We start from the raw sequence: 24,829 nt of genomic DNA on the forward strand, positions 1-24,829 counted from the left end.
ACACTTCAGAGTGTAGGGACAGAGGGTACATTCCTCGATTTCATAAAAACCATCTATGAAAAGCATACAGCGAATATCATTCTCAACAGGGAAAAGCTGAAAGCCTTTCCCTTAAGATCAGGAAGACGACAAGGATGCCCACTCTCGCCATTATTATTCAGCATAGTACTAGAAGTCCTTGAAACAGCAATCAGACAACAAAAAGGGATAAAAGGTATCCAAATCGTCAAAGAAGAAGTAAAATTGTCTCTCTTCTCAGATGACATGATACTCTATATGGAAAACCCTAAAGACTCCACCCCCAAATTACCAGAACTTACAGAACAATTCAGTAATGTGGCGGAATACAAAATCAATGCTCAGAAATCAGTTGTATTTCTATACACGAACAATGAGACTGAAGAAAGAGAAACCAGGGAATCGATTCCATTTACAATAGCACCAAAAATCAAACATTATCTCAGAATTAACTTAACCAGAAACATAAAGGATCTATACTCTAGAAACTACATATCACTCTTGAAAGACCTTGAAGAACACACAAAAAGATGGAAAAATATTCCATGCTCATGGATCGGAAGAATAAACACAGTTAAAATATCTATGCTACCCAGAACAATCTACACTTTCAATGCCATCTGGATCAAAATACCAATGACATTTTTCAAAGAACTGGAACAAACAGCCCTTAAATTTGTGTGGAACCACAAAAGGCCCCAAATTGCCAAGGAATTGTTGAAAAGGAAAAACAAAGCTGGGGGCATCACATTGCCAGATTTCAAGCTATACTACAAAGCTGTGATCACTAAGACAGCGTGGTACTGGCACAAAAACAGACACATAGACCAATGGAACAGAATAGAGAACCCAGAAATGGACCCTCAGCTCTTTGGGCAACTAATCTTCGACAAAGCAAGAAAAAACATCCAGTGGAAAAAAGACAGTCTCTTTAGTAAATGGTGCTGGGAAAATTGGACAGCTACATGCAAAAGAATGAAACTGGACCACTCTCTCACACCATGCACAAAGATAATCTCCAAATGAATGAAAGACCTCGATGTGAGACAGGAATCCATCAAAATCCTAGAGGAGAACTTAGGCTGCAACCTCTTTGACATTGGCCACAGCAACTTTTTTCATGACACATCTCCAAAGGCAAGAGAAAAAAAAGAAAAAATGAACTTGTGGGACTTCATCAAGATAAAATTTTCTGCACAGCCAAGGAAACAGTCAACAAAACTAAGAGGCAGCCCACAGAATGGGAGAAGATATTTACAAATGACACTACAGATAAAAGACTGGTATCCAAGATCTACAAAGAACTTCTCAAACTCAATACACGTGGAACAAATAATCAAAGCAAAAAATGGGCAGAATATATGAACAGATACCTTTCCAACGAAGTCTTACAAATGGCTAACAGACACATGAAAAAATGTTCAAAATCATTAGTCATCAGGAAAATTCAAATCAAAACCACACTGAGATACCACCTTTCGCCAGTTAGAATGGCAAAATTGGACAAGGCAAGAAACAACAAATGTTGGAGAGGATGTGGAGAAAGGGGATCCCTCTTACACTGTTGGTGGGAATGCAAGTTGGTACAGTCACTTTGGAAACAGTGTGGAGGTCCCTTAAAAAGTTAAATATAGAGCTACCCTATGACCCAGCAAAATGTACTCCTGGGTATTTACCCCAAACATACAGATGTAGTGAAGAGAAGGGCCATATCCACCCCAATGTTCATAGCAACGTTGTCCACAATAGCTAAATTGTGGAAGGAGCTGAGATGCCCTTCAACAGATGACTGGATTAAGAAGATGTGGTCCATATATACAATATTACTCAGCCATCAGAAAGAACAATTACCCAACATTTGCAGCAGCATGGATGAGACTGGAGGAGATTATGCTAAGTGAAATAAGTCAAGCAGAGAAGACAATTATCATATGGTTTCACTCATTTATGGAACATAAGAAATAGCAGGAAGATTGGTAGGAGAAGGAAGGGAAGAATGAAGGGGAGGTAAAGAGAAGGGGGAATGAATCACGAGAGACTATGGACTCTGGGAAACAAACTGACAGCTTCAGAGGGGAGGGGGTTGGGGGACTGAGATAGGTCTGTGATGGGTATTAAGGAGGGCACATATTGCATGGTGCACTGGGTGTTATATGCAAATAATGAATCATGGAACATTACATCAAAAACTAATGATATACTGTATGGTTACTAACAAAACATCATAAAAATTATTTTAAAAAATGTATTCTTGTTAATTGTTTAGATTTTGTGAAATTATCTGGGGGGGAGTTTAATGCCTAAGCCTTCTCAGGAAGAATGCTATTACTTCCTTAGAACAAAGGAGTTCTAAACTCTAAATAACATTATTCATTGAAAATAGATTAAAAAAGAATGAAACACTTAAGAATAAATTTGCAAATGTACAAAGTATATATTCTGAAAACTAGAAACAACAACAAAAACAATTGAAAGAAATTAAAGATCTAAATAAATGGAAAGACCTTCTATTTTCATGAGCCCAAAGACTTAATGACATGTTAAGATACTAATAATCTCCACATTGATTTATAGATCTATCTCCACCAAAATCCAAGCTTACTTCTTTGCAGGAATAGACAAACTAATGCTAAGATTCATATAAAAATGCAAGGGACTTAGAATAGACAAAACAATTTTGAAAAAGAAAAAAAAAAGTTGAGGCACTCACAGTTCCTGATTTTAAAACTTAGCAGTTTGAAAGAAGTGGTAATCTAGACAGTGTGAAATATGTCCACATATGGCATATGGATAGTGATATAGTAATTGAAATAGAATTGAGAGTTCAGAAATAAACGTTCATTTTACAGTCAATTGATTTTCAGGGGTGACAAGACCAATGGAGAAAAATTGTCTTTTCAGCAAATGGTGCCAGATTAACTGGATATCCATATGCAAAATAATGATTTTGAGAACTTACACCATTTTAAAAATTAACTCAAAATGAATCAAAAACCTAAATTTAAGAGCTAAAAATATAAAACTCTTAGAAGACAACATAGGTATAAAATATGACACATCTAAAGAGCTCAAGTAGACATTTCTCCAAAGAAGGTATGTAAATGGCCAATAAGCAAATTAAGAGATGCTCAACATTCTTAGCCATCAAGGAAATATATATCGAAGCCACATGAGATACTTTATGGCACACTGGGATGGTTATAATCACAAAGATAAATAAGGACAAGTGTTAGTGAAGATGTAGAGAAGTTGAAATTCTCAGCCACTACTGATGAGAATATAAAATGGTACAGCTGCGTTGGAAAACATTCTGACAGTTCCCGATTTCACTCCTCAGTATAGGCTCAAGAGAAAAAAGCACATATGTACACACAAAAGTTTATAGCAGCATTATATATAATAGCCAAATAGTATAAACAACCTAAATGTCCAAGAGTGGAGGAATGGGTAAATAAAATGTGGCTTACCCATGCAGTGCAATGTCATTTGACAAATTAAAAAATGAAATATTGATACATGCTACAACATAGATGAACCTTGAATATATCATGGTTAGAAGCCAAACACGAAGGACCGTATACTGTGTGATACCATTTATGTGAAATGTCCATAGTAGGCAAATCTATAGAGATAGAAAGTAGATTAGTAGATGCCTAAGGCAAGATGGACTTTGAGGACTAAAGGATATGGCGTTACATTTTGAAAAATGCAAATGTTTTAAAATTGATTGTGGTGATGGATGCCTAACTGTGAATACACTAAAAGTCACTAAATTGTATATTTGACAAGATTGGTTTTATGGTATATGAATTGTATCTCTGTAAAACTATTTTTAAAAGGATGAAAAATAATCTCTATATATTCATATATCTATAAATATTTCTGTGTGTAACCATCTGTATCAACATTACACTAAGCATGAGTTCATACTGCTATCTTTAACTGTCTTCCATTACCCAAGGGACAGTTTAAGCCTTCTTCCCTCGCTGTAAATTTCCACTCCAACAGTGAGAAACTGGTTTTTCCAATCTACCATCCACTTACTTGTTTAATTTCAATATATATGCATAGCAATATCAGAATTATTAACCATACTTTCATGGGAAAGAACTTTATCAACTAGGATACATTACCATGTGCAGTCCCTTTTGTCTTTAGTCTTTACCTTTTTGTCTTACTGACTCCATTCATTTCCAAAGTTACTTAGGTAAGCACATTTACCCCCTATTCCTTTCAAAGAGATGGTAACAGATATTTTAAATGCAATGAGATTGTTTTGTTACAGCTGCAACCCCTCTTCAGATCCTCTAACTTCCTAAATGACTCTTTTAAATGTATATATATATATATATATATATATATATATATATATATATATATTAAGATGCATTCTTTGTTCTCTAAAGTTTTATGTGTTTTGACTAAAGCCTAACATCATGTACTCGTTATTTTAATATCAAAAAGAATATTTTCACTGCCCTGTACATCTCCTGTGTTTCATTTGTTCAGCCTTTCCTCCCTCTCTCAGAATCCCTGGCAACCACTGATCATTTCATTGTCTCTTTAGTTTTGCCTTTTCAGAGTGTCATATAAATGAAATAGAGTATGAATTCTTTTGAGACTGGCTTCTTTAACCTAGTGATATACATTTGAGGTTTCTCCATGTCTTTTTGAAGCTAGACAGTTATTTCTACTAGTGAATAGTACTTCCTTGTATAGAGGTACCACATAGTTGTGTTTGTTTCTTTATCCATTCCATGGATGAAAAGCATCTTGGTCACTTTCAGTTTTTGGCAATTATGAATAAAGCTGTTATAAATATCTTCATACCGGTTTTTGGGTAAACACAAATGTTAAAATTAGATGAATCAATACGTAGGAGTGCAATTCTTATGTCATCTGTTCAGACTTTGTTGAGCTTTGTGATAAACTTCCAAACTCTCCATTGAATTCCCACCAGCAAGGAAGGTGAATTCTTATGATGATATATCCCATTTGATATTGTCAATGTTTTAGATTTTAGCCATTCTAATAGATGTATAATGTTATTTCATTATTTTAATCTGCTATTCCCTAATAACAAATGATGTTGGGCATCTTTTCATATGTTTACTTGCCATCTGTATATTCTTTGATGAGGTCTTTGCTCTAATATTTTGGCAACTTTTGAATTGGATTGTTTATTTTCTTGATAAGTGTTAAAAGAGTTCTTCATATATTTTGGAAACAAGTCCTTCATAAGAATGCATTATGCAAATATTTTCTTTCAACCTGTTACTTTTCATTCTCTTAACAGTATCTTTTACAAAGTAGAAGTTTTTAATTTTAAAATACTTCAGCATCAGTTTTTTTTAATGGATCATGCTTTGATATTGTATTGAAAAGCGCATTGCAAACCCGAAGTCAGAGATTTTCTCCTGTTTTCTTTTAGAAGCTTTATAATAAGTGTGTTTATGTTTAGATCTGTGATCCATTTTGTGTTAATTTTTATTAAAGGAATGGCATCTATGTCTAGATTCCTTCCTCCCTCCCTCCCTCTCTCTTTATTCTTTTTTCTTTCTTTTCTTTTTTCTTTTCTATTCCTTTCTTTTTTTGTTTTAAGACTATCCTTTCTTTTTGCCATGAATTGCCTTTGTTTCTTTGTCAAAGATCAGTTAACTGCATTTGTATGTTTGCTTTTGTTTTGTTTGGTTTTGTGGTGTTCTGTTCTATTCCAATAATCTATATGTTTAGTCTTCAAAAGTTTCATGCTGTCTTGATTACTGTGGCTTTATAGTAAGTCCTAAGTCAGGCATCCTGAGTCCTCCAACATTTTCTACTACTTCAATATTGTGGTAGCTATTTGGGGTTTTTTGGCTTTCCATGTTAACCTTAGAAACAGTTTATTAATATTCATAAATGGTTTGCAGAGATTTTATTGGCACTGCATTGATTCTATAGATCTAGTTCGGAATAATTGACATCCTAAAAATATTGAGTCTTCAGTTCAGAACATGAAATATCTCTCTTTGGTTTGATCATCTTTGATTTCTTTCTCCCCCGAGTTTTGTAGTTCCATATATAAGTCCTTACTTATTTTATTAGATTTATTTATACCAAGTATTTCCTTTTTAGTAAATGGTAATTGTGATTTTCTTTTCAAATTCTAATTTCTCATGGTTGATGTATAAGAAAGCGATTGATTTTTGTATATTTTTTTGTCTCCTGTGAACTTGCTCCAATTATCTATTATTTCCAGAAGGTTTTTGTTGCCTCTTTGGGGTTTTCTACATAGACAATGCCTTTTACTTCAGATTGTTGCCTTATTACACTAGCTGAGACTCCAAGCACAATGTAAGAGGAGTAATGAGATGATCCTTGCCTTTTTTCCCAGTTGTAGAGGGAAAACATTCAGTTTCTCACAATTCCATCTCTTTTTATTACATTGTACCCTGATTTTCCATTTCTTTGTTTCTTTCGTCCCAATTTTCCATCTCATCCCAGTCCTGTTGTTATAGTGGAATCAAAGATGCTTTCATTTAAATCATGATTTGAATCTTGGTCAAGTTAATTTAACTCCTTTGTATTTAGTTTTCTTATTCTAAATTAGGAAAATATTGCCTATCCCAAGTGCTGTTATGATGATTACTTGGGAAAATACTTGCAAAAAACTTTTCTTTTCTCACTTAATGCATGAATACCTAACTTTGATATAGGCCCCATGCTAAATTTTTGGGATCCGAAAATGAACAAGACTCAGCTCTTAGAAAAATTAGTTGACAAAAAAAGTCAAGGTCACAATGTATTTTAATAATCATATGTGTTATGAAACCTGTCAGTTCACAAAGTTGATTTTCAGTACCTAGAAGCTACCATTTTATTATTTTCCTTTTTCAAGTTTACTCACTCTTCCTGAACTGTCAAAAGAGCTAATGACATTCCCTATCTCTTTTCTTGTATATCCTGTTTATTTCCACCCCATATAATCAGTACAAACAATTCTCCATTTGATAATCTCTCTAGTTTCTGCACTCTTCTCCCTTCTTTCTTCTCTTTTCAACTACATATCTCACACATTTCTATACTTGGGGTAAACCATAGCAACACTTTGTGTTTGGTAACATGTATGTTTTGGTTATAGCTCCCATATAGTTCATACAGTATACATGGAGTATTTCAAATATAATATTCCAAAAGGCAGGGGTGACAATAATTAGATTTTTACATAAAGCAAATTAAGCATTTAAAACAAGTTTTCTTGGGACGCCTGGGTGGCACAGTGGTTGAGCGTCTGCCTTCGGCTCAGGGTGTGATCCCGGCATTATGGGATCGAGCCCCACATCAGGCTCCTCTGCTGTGAGCCTGCTTCTTCCTCTCCCACTCCCCCTGCTTGTGTTCCCTCTCTTGCTGGCTGTCTCTCTCTCTCTGTCAAATAAATAAAATCTTAAAAAAAAAAACCCAAAAAAACAAGTTTTCTTTCTTTTTTGTGATAATGCTTATGCTGATTATTTAGGTGTATAGCACATCTTTTTTAAAAAAAGATTTTATTTATTTATTTGACAGAAAATGAGAGAGCACAAAACAGGGGGAGCAGCAGAGGGAGAGGGAGAAGCAGGCTCCCCGCTGAGCAGGGAGCCTGACCTGAGACTCGATCCCAAGACCCTGGGATCATGACCTGAGCCAAAGGCAGAGGCATAACTGACTGAGCCACCCAGGTGCCCCTACATCACCTCTTTATAAGTCCAATATTATTTCTGGGCTCCATCCTTTACATTTTATAAGGAATAGGAAGATTAAAGAGAAGCTTTTTATATATGTAAGTATATGGGGGGATCTGTCTTGATTTTGTGTTTTAAAGAATAAAATAACCAATACTACGTTAGTTTGTAGTAAGAACACTGAAGACCAGTGTTTGTTACTTAGGCAATGTGTTTAAGACACGCAAGATGTAACTAAATATAACTTCAGATCAGCTTTCAGATTTTCTCTAATTTATGAGGTGAGCAGCTGAAACAATTCACTACATTGCCTTTAAAAATTATTTGGGGGGGGGGGCAGAAGGGAAGAACCAAATGTGGAGAGGTGGAAAGGGGATAGAGGTTGTAACTAACACAAACATACACACAGTGGGGAGAATAGCAAGGTGCCGCACTGGGAGCAGTTGTTTGCCATTCTCTACTGCCCTCTACCTGCAGTGACAAATTTAATATTTTGGTTTTAAAACATAAAGTAATTTGTCTTGCTTGTTTCTCCCTACTTTCTTAAAAGTAAACTAATGAAGCAATAGCGTATAGAGGTGCTGGCTGGGGTTTGCATGTGCGTGCATGTGCCCGTGTTTAAAATACATTAAAATAAGTGCTGCCTCTGAGATTTTTCAGCAGCTACTGCTGACTCTCTAGTCTCCTCTCTGCATCAGCAATTTTGTATTTGATTCTAAATATTCTCTGCTAAAGATTGGAAAGCAGTCTTGTAGAGAAGGAGTAAAGGCATAAACCTTTGATCACCCTGGCATGCTTGCTGTCCCTTCAAAGAAAAGCAATGTTTCAGCATACACTTGGCTGGTTAATAGAATTTGCTCATCACGTTGTCCTTGTGACTAATGATTTCTATGCAAGACGTTGTAGAAAATTTAGGTGATGTCATTTACTAATAAAATACATTTTCTTTGACAGACTAAGTTCTTTACTTTGAGAAAAGAAAGATGAATCTTTATTTCAATGAATCAAGAATATGTTCCTTATAGAAATGGAATTAAGAAAATAACTACCACCTAAGAACCTGTTTAGTTTGATAGGCAGTATTGTGAAAGCAGTTGGCTTATCTGTTTTATAAGAGTAAGGATAAACATTTAATTGGCCTATCCCTGAGTTGAGTCTTCCAGTATCTGAGTTACTCTGTGATGTAACTATTGGCATACAAACTGCGTAAATATTAATCAGATATTTAAGTGACTATTAAGTAAGAATTTCTGTTTAGAATAACAGATTATGTGTGTGTGAGAGAGAGAGAAAGAGAGAGACAGAATATTCATTAAGTTTCTACTCTATGCCAGTGTCCTTCACAAAGATCAATCCTCAAAACAAAGCTGTTACTATGTATTATTTATCACCATTTTTCAGATTTGGACAAAGAGATTCACAGGGCTTAAGTAATTTTCCAAACATATTAAGTTGTGGATATTTGAGTTATTGATAGATTCTTTGATTTCAATTCTGTTATTTGCAATGTGCAGCTTTAATTAATCCTTTAATGAGAAATAAACAAAGATTAATTAATTTAACGGATTACTTTTATCCTGTCCAACAAAAGGACATTTCCAATAGATACTTAATTTATTTTAAATTAGGTTATCTATATGTATAATTCATGTGCCCACTTTCCTTTTTGCTTTCATACATGAAGGTATGCTTATATACATAGATATTGCAATATAAGTTCTAAAGTACTGCATCTTCCCATACTTGTGACTCCACCAATGGGGAGTGATACAGTAGCTGGCTTACGAATAAAAAAGGAGAGCTTATGGTATTATTTGACATGAATAATGTGTTTTATATTTCATGTTGCTTTACATTAAGTGTAATACACCTATAAACTTACTTTGCGTAAGTAATCTTAATGTTGGCTTGAAAACGTAATTAGATGACAGGTTATAAGAGTAAAATCTGTAGTTTTAAAATAGGCCAAATTACCTAGGACATGATAGGAAGGAAGAACATTTAGATAATTAAGTGCTACTCATTTGCACTAATAGTTTTTTTTTCTTAATATGCACCAATCTCCAACCATAAAGGTTTATTTTTTAATTCAAAATAAATAACAGTTAATATACCTCAATTTCTCGTATAGTGATCTTGTTCTTTAATTTTTTTTTACTTTTATATATGAAATCTAAAAACTTGGCTAAATGAAAGTATCTTGTAACTGCCAAAATGATGAGGTTTTATGCTATCTTAAAATATTTAGGAAGAGCCATCAGAAGAAAATGGGTATTTTCCAGATTTTCTCTTTGTTCTTTTTAAATAATATAATCTGTTCCACATAGCCCCTCTAAAACCAGGGAGTAAAGGAAATAATAAGAAAGAGAGCAGTATTCAGACTTGGAGATGGGTAATGTAGTCAAAAAAGTTGGCCATTTGTGGGGAGCAACATCTATCCCAAGTACAGCAGGACAAGGGGGCGGGGGGTCTCAAACCATTATGGATAGGGGGAGGTTCAAAAACATGAGAAAGTTATAAGTAAGTGGAGAAGATTATAAATAAAAGCTTTCAACCTTTCAACATGCTTCTAGACTATTCATTATGTAGAAATGATTGCCCTAAAACAGAGTAATACTGATTTTTATTGGAAATTAAAAGATTTGTTCAAATGTAGATCTTTGTGATTTTTGTTTTATACACCACTGATTGAATTATTGTTTCCATCATGGAAGGAAAAAGATAATTGATTTTGAAAATTGATAATTCTGTTGTCATTATTAGTTAGGTGTAAAATCCATTCTTTTTTCACATAAGCTATCATTTTGAACCTGGTTTATCCACAGTCTCAATCCTAGATACACATGAATCATTGATGTGCTGGGACATGGCAGCCTCCCAGCTCAGCTCTCAAATTTCCACAAGCAAGATGACTTCGTACTGATGGAGATAAGACCTTGGTTAACAAAGATAATATTTACCATTGACATAGAATTATTTTTATGTAACCCAAACTTGTCATTTCTTAGACAACAAGAATATATAGTGTGAAAATGAGAAGATAAAATTAAAATTCCAAAATATGTCCAAAGAATCATTGAAAGGAACCTAACTTTGGGGAATTTAGAAGTTTAATAACAGTACAGTCCCTTTTATCTGGACAGATAAATTAATATTTGATTTGAAAATTACAAAATACTCCATTTGTTGCAAGAACTAGAGCCTCTATGGTGTCACAAAATATTTCTTTTTTTAAGGAACAAAAACAGAACCTGGAGGAAGAAAATGGTGTGTAAGTATAGTATTAGGAAATGCTAACCACTTTTAAAATCCTGTCTTTCAGGAAAGAACGGTGACCATTAGAAGACAAACTGTAGGAGGATTTGGATTAAGCATAAAGGTAGCCTGTCTTTCCAGTCTATCCTTAAAGGCCATGTTGTAATGCCTGCATTTTTGTGTATTTTGATTTTTTGGGGGTGATTAATAATTAGACAAGAATGGCTATAGCAAACTGTTCAATATTTGGAATGAAATGTAAATTAGGTAGGTTCTCACAAAATCTTGGTCAACTTTTGATTTAGAAATACCCCTAGAAAAGGTAGTTGGGAATTTTACCTGGTATTGAATATAGATCATTTGCTTTCTCTATCTGGTATCATCTAACATGTCAGATATGGTGTTGTATGCATATCGTCCTCTAACCAGCCAGAGTAGGAGCTACTGCCCCTTCAGTGAATGGAGCAAGAACAAGTTTTACAATAATAATAGTTAAGTATTAGTTGGATTTTATTCATCTTTTTCTTTTGCTTAGTTTTCCTTTTTTCAAGAAACCAGCAAATTTTCATGTCACAATACCAAGCATACAGGATAGACAGAATTTTAACATCTGATTTATTTTAAAAATGACCATACCTGTTCACTTCCATTTATTATTAAATTTTAAAGGCCCCTTTTTTTCTGTATATGGTTGACTAATAAAGATGTACCATACCTGCAATTTGTTATCACTGAAACAAAACAGAAATTTTAAAAGGATGAAAAATTACATAAATATTATGAAAGTCAACTCAATGTCTTTAAATGCCCTTTAGAAATCTACATCTCTGCATAGATAAACGAAATATAACTTTATCTTGATGATTGGTTCAGGTATTTTGCCTATGTAGGGTGAAAACCATACATCTCATGTATAAATTTCATGAAATTTTAACACAGCTCAGTTTATACATGCTTGGAAAGTGGAACTCTAAATTTGGTGTCTCTCAGTTCTAGTTGACATTATGGAAATACCTTAGAAAAATGTACCAGTGTGGTATAGCACTGTGTTGTCAAGTGATAAGAATATTACTACATAAAATGTTAGTTTTAAAATATGTATTTAACTTTCCTTTATCTATCATCAGCTAAAACCAGAAAGGTTTGCAGAACAACTCATAGGATGTGGAAATGATTTTTGTTTTTGCTGTAATATTTATTGGGATTGTTTGAAGGATTTAAAGGTACCTCTAAAGATAGTGAAAAGTCTATGAGAGAGAACAAAAGCTAAGTGTGAATAAAATCCAATCATGAGAGCTGGTTTCATTTGAGATGATAATTTTCACCTATCAGGCTTGACTCTTTCTTTCTTTCTTTCTTTCTTTCTTTCTTTCTTTCTTTCTTTCTTTCTTTCTTTCTTTTCTTTCCTTCCTTCAGATTTGTTTATTTATTTGAGAGAGAGAGAGAGAGAGTATTTGTGCTCAAGTGAGGGGGAGGGGCACAGGAGAAGGAGACTCCTTGCTGATCAGGGAGCCCAGTATGGGGCTCCATCTACTACCCATCAGGAGATCATGAACTGAGCCAAAACCAAGACTCCAACGTTTAACCCACTAAGCCACACAGCCCCTCTGACTCTATTTCTGATGGTGGATCTGAATTAGTTTTTTGCAGGCTGGAAATTTTCTTTTCTATTTTTTTCGATTTCCATTTATAATTTAAAGCCAATAATACAATGTAATTTATTTTTACTAAAATGCCACAATTTTAACCTAGACAGTTTTTAAAACATCAAGAATTTTCCCAGATGAATTATTTCCATTTAATATTTTCATTATTCCAATCCAAACAAAACTCTTACACCTAAATAAATAATTTCTAAATCAAATGAGTATATAGTTTCCATTCATAATATTGACCACAGAAACTGTATTTGAATTGTGATCTGTGCCATATATTAGGAATTCTGACAAAAAGGCAATTATTTTATAATTCTTATGACACACTAACCATAAATACTAAAATTAATATTTTTACTTAGAATATTACCCAATCGTTCTGAAAAGTTTCCTTTTAGGGTTTTCCAATTTGTTTTTCTTAATACTTACCTCTGACACTTGCTTTTTTGTTTTAAAAATATCTTTAAGGGCACCTGGGTGGCTCAGTCAGTTAGGTGTCTGCCTTTGGCTCAGGTCAGGATCCCAGAGTCCTGGGATCTAAGTCTACTTCCTGCTCAGTGGGGAGTCTGCTTCTCCTTCCCCCTGCTCTTATGCTCTTGCTTGTTCACTCTCTCTCTCTCTTTGTCTCTCCCTCTCAAATAAATAAATAAAATCTTTAAAAAATAAACTATCTTTCATTCTGTTAGTGTGTGTGTGTATATATATATATATATATCATGTGTTTTATATATATATATATATATACAGAATGAACAGTTAGTGTGTGTGTGTATATATATATATATATCATGTTATATATATATATACAGAATGAACAGTTTAAGAAATCATTTTAGCCTATATATATATATATATATATATATTTAGCCTGTATATATATATATATATATATATATATATATATATATATATATATATACAGAATGAACAGTTAGTGTGTGTGTGTATATATATATATATCATGTTATATATATATATATATATATACAGAATGAACAGTTTAAGAAATCATTTTAGCCTAAATACAGAATTAATATTTTAATGTTGACCATTTGTTTATTTTCTTATGTATTTATTTGTTTATGTTCCTATTGCTGGAGCAATTTGAGCCAATAATATAATTATTCACATAAATATATAAACATATATCTTATCCTTATTTGCTTCAGTTAAGTAATCACTTCTGGCACACACTGGAGATTTTGCAATGAGAATTATTGACTTAAGACCTGGAATATCTCAACTGGAGATAACAGAAGGAAGGATGCATATTGGACAATTAAAAAGGCATTAACCAATATAGTGAAGACTCCTACAGGTGCTCCTGAATTTCATTGTACTAAGAACACATGGTGATGTTATTTCAATTTTACCTTCTAAAAAATTATTTGTAAAAAACCTGACTAAAGGGTAACAAAATGTCTTTTTTTTGGTCAGAAAACACTAAAACACTCCAACACGTGCTTTTGCAAGTCAAAGCCAATTGGCTATGCTCTGTGCTCCTGACAAATCTTGGCTCATGGGCCTTTCCTGCCACGATCACCATTGTGCATGGTGGCAACTCCTCACTTCTGTCATGTGGTGGTCAGTGCTACACAAGTTGGTGGGCAATATCACAAAGAGGCTTCTTATATAGCATCTTTCTAATGTTTTATTAACATGCCCTAGTGGCCGTAGACTATGGGCAGTATGATGTCCCTGAAGCTACCAATGTCCTTTAAGCCTTGATGTTACCTGTCCATGTACAATGTTCTTGTTCCCCAACACTCTCCAAGCAAAGATTATCCTGTAAGGGTGGTGAAATAAAAGTGAGCCTTTACCTCATTTATTTTCTCTACCTTATTATTGAGACAATGCTGAAACTTCTGGGACAAATTGTGCGGCTTAGTCCCAGGTGGCCTAGAGATTGAGGCAGTTGTATGTCTATACAGTTTGATTTTAGGTGTTTATAATTTGATATCTTCCCCTGAAGGATAATATGATGTAGTGCATGTTAAGGAGAGTTTCCATCTCAAAATTTCCCGAAATCCTAAGGAATAAGAGAAAAACATAAATAAAAATATCAGATTATATTATATCTATATTCTTAAAAATATTTGTAAGTTTTAACCCATCTTCTTTTAAAATTTTACTTCTCCTCTTCTTATAGTTTTGTTTTTTACATCTTAAGAAAATTTTTGGTTTGCATTATTAGGACTTTCTCACAAGATCTGAGACTGTCCTTTGAAAAGTCACATTTATTATTTTATTTTATTTTATTTTATTTTATTTTATTTTTTAAAGGTTTATTTATTTATTTATTTATTTGACAGAGAGACACAGCCAGCAAGAGAGGGAACACAAGCAAGGGGAGTGGGAGAGGAAGAAGCAGACTCTTAGCGGAGGAGCCTGATGTGGGGCTCGATCCTGGAATGCCAGGATCACGCCCTGAGCGGAAGGCAGATGCTTAACGACTGTGCCACCCAGGCGCCCCTACATTTATTATTTTAAATCATATCCAAAATTGCTGTACCCTCAGTGTGGAACACAATCACCCAAAATGAGCTTTGGCATCAATTAAATTGAGATTTAATGTAGAAATCAGATATATTTCCAGAGACAAATTTATTTTTTAGATTCCTAAAATCCCATTTTTCATAACAAGAGTATTATTTATTTATTTATTTATTTATTTATGAGAGAGAGCGCATGCACACGTGTGAGCACAAGTGGGGGGAGGGGCAGAGGGAGAGAATCTTTAAGCCGATTCCCCACTGAGTGCAGCCCCATCCCGGGCTCCATCTCATGACCCATGAGATCACGACCTGAGGGCAAACCAAGAATCAGTGGCTTAACCAACTAAGGCACCCAGCACCCCATAACAAGAGTGTTTTATCATGGAAAGGTAGAGACCAAAATTACCTATATACCCAGTTAATTCTACATGAGTGCAAAACCCCCCACAATGCAGAACCGAGGACCCATGGACACACGACAGACTTGTGCTAATGTCCCACATGGCGAAGCAGGTGTCCTGACAAGTGGAGCTGCCACACACAAGGCTGACTGTCTTGCTCCATCTTCCCATCCTCTGGTTTAGCTAAACTTTTGTCTTTAGCTCCTAAAAATGAAAGGGATTCTTTTTAACCCCTGGGGAGCGTGCCCATCCCTGGATCCCGGCTAGTTTCTGCTTTGCTGTCCGTGCTACAGTTATTCTGTCATTGCAGTTAGCAAATCAAGTAGGAGCAAACGCGTAACTAACCCAGGGTGCAATGAGGTGAAATTTGGAGGCACGACATTCACACCTTTATACCTGGCCGAGCCCTCTGTCATCTTTAAATGGCATTTCATCCACAAGCCCCTACTCCAGAACCTCTAAATCAAAATGATGGTCATACTTTCTGATCAGAAACTTAGTCATGAAACACTGGTAGACTTTTATGCACTGTGCTCACTCCTGTGCTGTCTGCCAGAAAGCCTTGCTCATGGAAGCTCTTTTTAGACTTGTGTTGCTTTTTAGAACACTTTCTGCATCTGGAAGAACTTTGGATCTTTCTGATAATTATTTAGGATTCTCCCTGGCTTTTACCATTATTCATTCTTCCTCAATTTAAACATCCCTCAGAAGTCAGTGTGTGTGTTTTTCCTGGTATTAGTTTTTGTTTTTGTTTGTCGCTCAATAAAATGTCAAGCTTTTCTTATTTACATGTTTAAATTTTCAAAAGATCATTCTCCAAAAACTGAGCAAAAGGATACCTAAACTTTCCACTTATAATCACATAATCTTCTCTGTTTTCAGACTGAAACGGATTCTTTTTGTAAAAATTTCAGAAATTACAGAAGTAAAAACAATGAATCATTGAACTAGTAATTAGTTCAAGTTTATTGTGCACCCATCAAAAAGACAGTTCGCAGAGCAAGAGCCCTCAACCCAAACCATGGCATGAGGCTCAGGGCATATTGTTATAAAGCAACTTGTATAGTGGGAAGGCAGTGACTTTCACTGGGATTGGCTACAATATTACAATTTTCTTAAATGATAGGGAACAGGTTAGTGGTTGACTCATAGCAACCTTGGGAAATAGTTCAAGTTTTACTTGTGATTTCTAGAGGAATAAACATGAGAAACAACTTGGGTCAAGCTAGCCTTTCAAAATAAGCTAAATGAAGCTTTGTATGACTAAAGTGGTTTTGTCTGTTCAGAGAATTTTCAAGGCTGGTCTCCATTTGTTTTTGATTTTCACACCTTGAAGATCTCAGATTTATCAGGCTAGCTGGTGTATATTCTTATTGTTCCTACAGGACATTCTGATCTGGGTCCTTTCTAGTTTTTCAGAGTTCCTAAATTCCTATGGCCGTTTCTGATCCTTATTCCCAGCTCTTCAGCTCCTGCCCCCTTTCCCTCATATCACACCTGCTTTCTGGCCTTCTGGTAGAATCTTTCTTTCAAGTGCTCATCCATTTTGTCTGGGATATCCTGATACTTAACCATTTCCAAAAATAACTTAATGGTCTCCCACACCTACATTCCCAATAATCACCAAACTTCTGCAACATAGGACACAATATTCTTGTATTTTTGCCTAATTCTTATGAGCATCAACATATGGATAATCACCTTAAAGCAAACCACTATCTTTTATTTATCTTCCATATCTTTGAAAATACAATGCTGTTGCAGATTATTAAATCATACCTTTGGCCATTGTCAGTTAACAAATCAGTTTTTAGAGAAAGGGTGTTTTGATTATTATTCCTACAAAGGGTTCTACAGAGTTATTTTCCAACAGACAATGCTATGTCATCTATGTCCTTTAAGGAAATGTTTGCTGTCAAAGGTGATATTTATATGAAAGCTTTAACTTTGCAGCAATCAAGAATGAAATTATAATAATTATTAAAATCTTATCATTTATAAACAATAATTGCAAGTATTTATTAACTGTTAAGTACCAGATGCTGAGCTAAGTACTTTATATTCAGTTTCATTTGGCCTTAAGTATCCAGCAAAGAAGGTAACTGTTACTATCCCTCCATAGACAATGTGGTTAAGTATTAAGAGGTTAAGTAATTTACCCATTGTTTTACCTGGCAGAGCTGGGCCTACACCTCACATAAAGCAGATGACATAGACCTTACTCTTAATAACTATGCTCTGTAGCTGTAGAAACCAGACTAAATTATCTCTAAACTCTCTACTTGGGAACACAAGTAATGTTTCCTCTCTAAATTATTTACATTCTGGTTTATTCAAAATTAAACTAAATGGATCAATATGTCCAGAATCAAGCAAACAATTTAATATCAAGGCCTTGATATTAATTGTATCAAATTTACTAAATAAAAATATATGTCTTCATAGCAGCTATAATAAATTTCTGCTTTGTAATTTATTAGTGAATGATATAAGTACATCCACATTTATATACATTTCTCCTCATTCTGTTCTCTGTCCTTTTTACTTGAGTCTGATTCTTCTGTTTCCAAGGGGGACAATATGGATACATACATTTACACCATAGAAAGAGGAGGATACCAGGAAGGTAATAAAGCTTAGGTCGGAGTTATGGATTAGTCCCCAAGAATCAGTTAAAACCACTGAACAATTCTCATTTTAAAGACCATCTTTTAATTAAATATTTTATTGAGATATAATCTATATATCATACAACTTAACCACTTAATGTATACCAGTTAGTGGTTTTTATTTCATTCACAGATGTGTGCATTTTAGAACATTTTTGTCTCCCCCATATCCTTGAGCTATCATCCCCTTCTCCCCCGTTTCCCAATCCCAGCTCTAAGTACCTTATGTCTCTATCGATGTCTCTACTTTGGACTTTCATATGAAAACAATTATATAGTATGTGGGAAAGACCATTAATTTGTGCCAAATTCAAACTAAGTGGTATTAGCAGGTAGGCATGGCATTCAGATAGATAAGGATATTTTGCCATGTTTCTTAAAGATTAAATTCTTTTAGGTGTTTCTCCCATACTTGTTCATTAGGCTCTTGACCTTAATTATTGTGATGTTATTATATGTCTGCAAATATTTTCCTTGCTCTCTTTTCTACTCCCCAGAGCCAAGACTATGATTGATTGATTAACTGGAATAATGAAAATATTGAATTCAAAATATTTATTTGGCAAGGTTTCCAACACTCTAAGAACATTCTGGGTTTGATTTGATGGAATTTAAGTCATACTGGCAAATTCTTTGTATAGAGTCCTTCTCAAAATGCTTTAGATAGTAATTAATATCCTGGTTCCTATAAAACTAATTGTAAACTTAATTATGCATTGTACGGTATATATTTTAATAATTTCTGGGATGCACTATAGAATGTTGCTTCACTTTCCCTAGTCTTGATTTTACACTGGAACAACAGAGCTCAATTAATTCATTTATTCTCTAAACCTTGACCACAATCCTGCACCCTGGCTGGTTTAAGAGTAGGTTGAGGAGAAGAGCCCAGTAAAGGAAACTCTGTCTTGACCTCATGCCCTTTATAATACAGTGGGAAAGTAAACATTGATCAAATTGTGATGTAAATAAATGTAAATCGTAGCCTGGATCTGGTGTTACAGAAGTGAATTACTTCAAGTAAGGAGACAATAATGAATGGGATCCTTCAGCTGAAATTCTGAATTTGAATGGGAGTTTACCAGGTTAAGAGTAAAAGAAAAAAGCATCGAGGCAGAGGGGATAGTATAGAATGATGTCCTTTGGCTCAGAGGGATGAAGGTCCAGGATGAAGATGTAAGGCAGGCTGAGGCTGTAAGGCAGGGGCTGTTGAGGATTGGGGGGGGGGGGTCTCTTCTAAGTGCAATAGGAAGCCTGTCACCTGTTTTAAACAGGATGAGTTGCATTATTTGATTCTTGACTGGAAAACTTACATTTCCCCATTTAGGTCCAGAACTAAATCTTATTAACTTTAATAGAGCTGGACTGCTCTCACAATTCATCCAATAAATTAAGGTACTGTGATTTTAAGTTCCAATTTTATCTCCTGAGTTTTGTCTAAAAATTTGCTCTCTAATTAATTAATAAAGTAATTTTCTGCAATTAATCTAATAATTCTTTCAGAACTCCTAATGTCTGATTTAAAAAAAAAAACAACACAAAACAAAAAACCACCTTTGGACTCAAACCATTCAAATTTCAAGAGAAATTTTACATATAAAAGAAAAAAAGTTGACAAAATAGGGTTTAGTTTTATCCTGTCATTTATACATAGTTCTAACTCTCTGATATTGAGGGAGGAATGGGGTTACTGAGTTGGGGCTCAGAAATTGCTATTTCAACACTCTTTTCTCTAGACAGATCCCAGGGAGAGGTTTCCCACTGTCCTACCATGGTACCTGTATTAAAAATCTGAGCACTAAGAAAATCTTTGGATTCAGTAGCTTAAGGACAGAAAAATGTGAAAAGCAAAAACAGCTGAAGGAAAACATTCTGATGACAACCACAAAGAGAAGAGTGACATAAAAAATATCACTCTCTGCTCCAAAATATCTGAACCATATAATATCTGGATGAGTTTGTTTCTTCTTTTTATTCCACCTAAAACTTCATCGGTGGATGATTCATCTCTGTGAACTAGTTTTTTTTTTTCTAAGAAATGGAAACGTATTCCTAAAATCCTTTCCAAGTTCCATGTATCTCTAGAAACTAACTGTAACCACGGGCATTTAATTTCATTGTACATTCTTAGCTTCTACTTAAAATCATTCTGCAATATGTTTACAAGAATAGGTCTGTCGGGGTGCCTGGGTGGCTCAGTAGGTTACACGTTTGCCTTTGGCTCAGGTCATGATCCCAAGGTTCTGGGATCGATGGAGTCCTGCATTAGACTCCCTGCTCAGCGGGGAGCCTGCTTCTCCCTCTCCCTCTGCTCCCCTGCTCCTGCTCTCTCGCTATCTCAAATAAATAAATAAATAAATAAAATCTTTAAAAAAAAAAAAGGAATAGGTCTATCTTAGGCCTGGAAAAGCTTTTGACTTCATTTATTCATTCACTCATTCATCATCAAACATTTCAAAGATAAAAAAGAAAGACATTATTCCGTGCACTGGCTTTACATCAATGTAGAAACAAATTACCAAAAAAATTCAGTGCCCTCTTGGAACTTACATTCTAGTTACAGATGGGGGAAGGAGAATGAAAAAGAATAATAAATACAAGAAATGAATAAAGATGATAGTAGGTTGAAAGCTGATAAGTAAAATGGGAAAAAAAATAGAACAGAAAAAGGGGATTGGGAACTTGGAATCCTAACTAGTAAATTTTAAGGGTCTTAGAATGGATTAAGTGCTAAGCTTATTTCCCACCCTATGCCATGTAATTTTATTCATAAATCTTAATTGATAGACTAATTAGGATAATAGCTACCTTGTATTCAGTGTCTATCGTGTGCTAAATAAGCACTCATTTCAGCTCTACGCTCAGTCACAAATCACTATCTTTTGATCAGATGAGAAGTCATCTTAAACAGAATTTGTGCTTGTTACAGACATACTGACCTAAAGGCAAGGCAGAATTAGGAGCCATGTCGCGTAGGCCAGAGACTTCACAGAGGCAGTGAGGGTGGATGGGTGAATATTTGGTTGGTAGGAAATAGTGCGTAAAGTGAGTTAGCAGTGGGTTTGAATTTCAATCTGAAGAAGACAGTTTTCAATATTTTATCATGTCTCTTCCTTAATATTCTATAAGTAAAAAGGATTACTTGCCAAGAAAAAGGTTGAAAAACTTTTTTCAAAAACTATTGTCCATCTTATATTTAAGTATACTGGCAATTCAGTGTTAAAAATTGACATTCATGGAAAAAATACAGTTCTAAAATAACTTTTGTTCTCAAATAAAAAAGGTTTAAGAAGTTTATGTGTTCTGAAGATAGAGAAACCCAGTGGAATTTTAGATTGTCTTTTCAACTATCTTAGGTTAAAAGTGCTATAATTTTTTTATGCATGACATTTTATTTTTTTATTATTAGTTTTTTTAAATAATTTTTTAAATGATTTTTTTTTATTTGTTTGAAAGAGCATGAGGGGGGTGACAGAGGCAAAGGGACAAGCAGACTCCCTGTTGAGCAGGAAGCCCCACACTGGGCTCCATCCCAGGGTCCTGGGATCATGACCTGAGCCAAAGACAGATGCTTAACCAACTGAGCCACCCAGGCATCCTGACATTTTATTCTTTAATGCATTTATTTGATTTTTCAACTGTTGGTTTCAAACTTCTCAACTCTATAACATAGAACAGAATTTTTATGCACTTATTTCAGGAATTTACTTTATTTCCTCCCATATAAGTTTCACTTACTTATTTTTTATTTTTTCATATCTCATTTGGTCAATTAGATGAAGAATTACAATAGTGTTCTTGTCAGTTTATTTTATTCTGTTAATTGTTTCATATGTACTTTCACTCAAAGAGGAATCTAATATTAATTTAAAAAATGCAGATGATCCCTTTCCCATCACCCTGATTTTTTGTATAATTTTGTGCAAGGTCTCTCTACTCAGTTGGCATCCCAAGGTGTCTGTGCTTGGTCACCACCATAGAACAACTTAGCTAGTTAATGGAAATACATAATTATTTGGTATTTGAACACTAAATAAGAATTTTTACAATGGACAGCATGCTACACATTGAAGAAAATGCCTATTGATGAAAGCTTTTGAAGTCAACCGTTATTAATTACTAGATGTCATGGTGAAATTCTAAATAGGTGGATAAATGTTTTGGGAGAACTATCTGCTGAGTAGAGAAATTCCACAAGTTTATTTAAATTGTATCTGGTGTCCATTAACATATTATTCATAGCATATATAATTTCCTAATTAAAGGCTGAATTTTTATTTTTTGCAATTAAAAAACACAATATATGATTTTCTCTTTGCAGGGGGGAGCAGAACATAATATTCCAGTTGTCATTTCAAAAATCTCCAAGGAGCAAAGAGGTAAAGTGTTTAGAGAATTGCATAGTAACTATTCCTTTGTAAGCCATCCTTACTGAAGAATAAGTCATATTAAAGAACCATAAATTAGTATGTGATTGACTAGCTCCAGATTCCCCGTGACCAGAGAGTAAGTGGCCAAGTCTGATTCCTGACTCTATCACTTTATTACTCCAGGGGAGGGTTTCTCTCACAGGAAAGAAAGGGTAAAAGATAGGAGACCATGTGACTGTGTATAAATTAGGGACTGCACAGCTTATCAATTGTTTCATTAAACAAACATTTAATTAGACAAATTAAATGATAACAAGTCCCATCAAATAAGGCAGTTCCTGATACACATATTCTTTCAGTTTTCATATGCAGTTTAACTCAGCTTGTCATGAAATTTCATCTAGAAAAACACCGAAGATGTAAAGCAACTGCTTTGATGACTGAAATCAGTAAGATAATCTAATGTTCAAAAAGAAGCTCAGAGCCGATCCCAGAGCTGATGGATTGAATGTCTAGATAGAAATTTTTTCATAGATATCCTAATATTGTAAGTACATGAGAAAATTTTGTCATTCATCCAGAAGAGTGACCAATTTTGGGCAACTGTAGGATCTGAAATGATAGGATTAAATGGAAATATGTGTTCCAATGTTTGGGCAGAATCATACAATTGCTTTTGCATTCCTATTACTTGTGGATCTTTTAAGATGCTATCTGTATAAAACGTTTAATGTTTTCCTTGTATCGGTTTTGATTTTACTTAATTATAAAACTCTTTCATTTGTATGAAGAAAATAGTTGATGCATGATTGTTGCCCTTCTTCCTTCACAGCGGAACTTTCCGGACTGCTCTTTATCGGAGATGCAATTCTACAGGTACACATTTTACCCTTATTTTGTATGTGCAACCAAAACATAAATTCAATTCACAGGACGCTAGGTGAAACCATAATTTTCTTGTCATTGCAGATAAATGGAATTAATGTGAGAAAATGCAGACATGAAGAAGTGGTGAGTTTTCTTTACTTTTTCTTAATGTCATAATTTTCCCCATGTGCAAATAAGGATCTACTGCATTGCTCAACACTGTTTAATTTATTCATTAGGTAGATGTGACATTGGTCCAGCGTGCTAATCAGATTTTCATATGATCTCTTAATGTGTGTGTGTGTGTGTGTGTGTTTCATACTATAAACAGGTCTGTGAGTACTACCCAGGATGAAATGTAATTCAAAGAAATATTTTAAGCATTGCTTGTTATGTTTTTTTCCCCAGTTTTTCCATTAATCCCTGCCATCAGTGTCCACTAAGTATTTCTCTAGGTGAAATACATCTCTAACTCTTTGAAAATGTTTAGAAGTTTATAACAATAGAATTTATGTCTGTAAAATCTTACACAGTAGCAGAGTCAATTGGAAGAGCATGTAAAGATTGTATGTGAGAGAGAGACAGACAGACAGAAATAGGAGAGACAGAGAGAGAGAGAAAGAAAAAGAGACAAAGTTTAGAGGAGTTTAACCTCAAGGCATACTGAATTAGCAGTAGGCAGAATAGTCATTAATTTGTGTTTGTGTGTGTTGTTGTGTTCTGTGTTTTACGTATGTATGTATGTATGTATGTATGTTTGGATGTTGGTAAATATGCAGATCTGAAGCCCCAGTCTCAGATATTCTAATTCAGTCAGTTTAGGTGGGCCCGGGAATTTGGGTTTTTAGCAATCAGCCCAAGTGGTTTCATTGTAGGTGGCCTATAAACCACACTCTGGGAGAAGTTGTAAGGTTGAAGGGTTTCTGTCGGGGATGGTGAGAGGACATAAAACATGATACAAAAAGAATAAGACAGTGTTAGGCATTTCGGAAACATTTGTCATGGTTGATTAAATAAGATTCATAGAGCCTTCACTGAATTTCTGTAGCAGCTCACATGGGAAAGGATAGAGGAGAAAATGTGTTTAAAAATTTATGCTCAAGTGTTGTGTTCGATTACGCTGCTCCTCAGTTAAAAGCTATTTAGAGAAAACTATTCTGATGCGTTTGTGTATTTCAAACCTGAACAAGGCACCTCGAGTGTTTTTGAGAAACCACAGTTCCACAAGCAGTGTTGCAGGATGGTTCTCAGTTGTGCATGCTTGGAATAACTCAACCAGTTTGTATTCATCGCTTGTCTTGGTCTTCTCCAAAATCTTACTAGGGTCACTGTATCGCCACTCTGTGGTGAACAACCTGTAAAATATGTGTTTCAAATCTCAAATTTCCTACAAATATGTTCA

The 24,829-nt window shown here is 34.6% G+C and overlaps 1 protein-coding gene across 2 annotated transcripts in view; it reads left to right on the top strand.

Annotated features, from left to right (window-relative positions):
- SNTG1 (syntrophin gamma 1) overlaps positions 1-24,829 on the top strand; it is a 299,012-nt gene that overhangs the window by 39,226 nt on the left and 234,957 nt on the right. For both annotated transcript variants that reach the window (XM_026516491.2, XM_026516492.2), the window contains exons 3-6: positions 11,038-11,094; positions 22,512-22,569; positions 23,393-23,436; positions 23,530-23,571. In XM_026516491.2, coding sequence (XP_026372276.1) covers positions 11,038-11,094; positions 22,512-22,569; positions 23,393-23,436; positions 23,530-23,571 — 201 coding nt within the window. The remainder of the gene's footprint in view (positions 1-11,037; positions 11,095-22,511; positions 22,570-23,392; positions 23,437-23,529; positions 23,572-24,829) is intronic.

Source organism: Ursus arctos, unplaced genomic scaffold, assembly GCF_023065955.2.
Source record: "Ursus arctos isolate Adak ecotype North America unplaced genomic scaffold, UrsArc2.0 scaffold_6, whole genome shotgun sequence".
Classification (NCBI taxonomy): Eukaryota; Metazoa; Chordata; class Mammalia; order Carnivora; family Ursidae; genus Ursus; species Ursus arctos.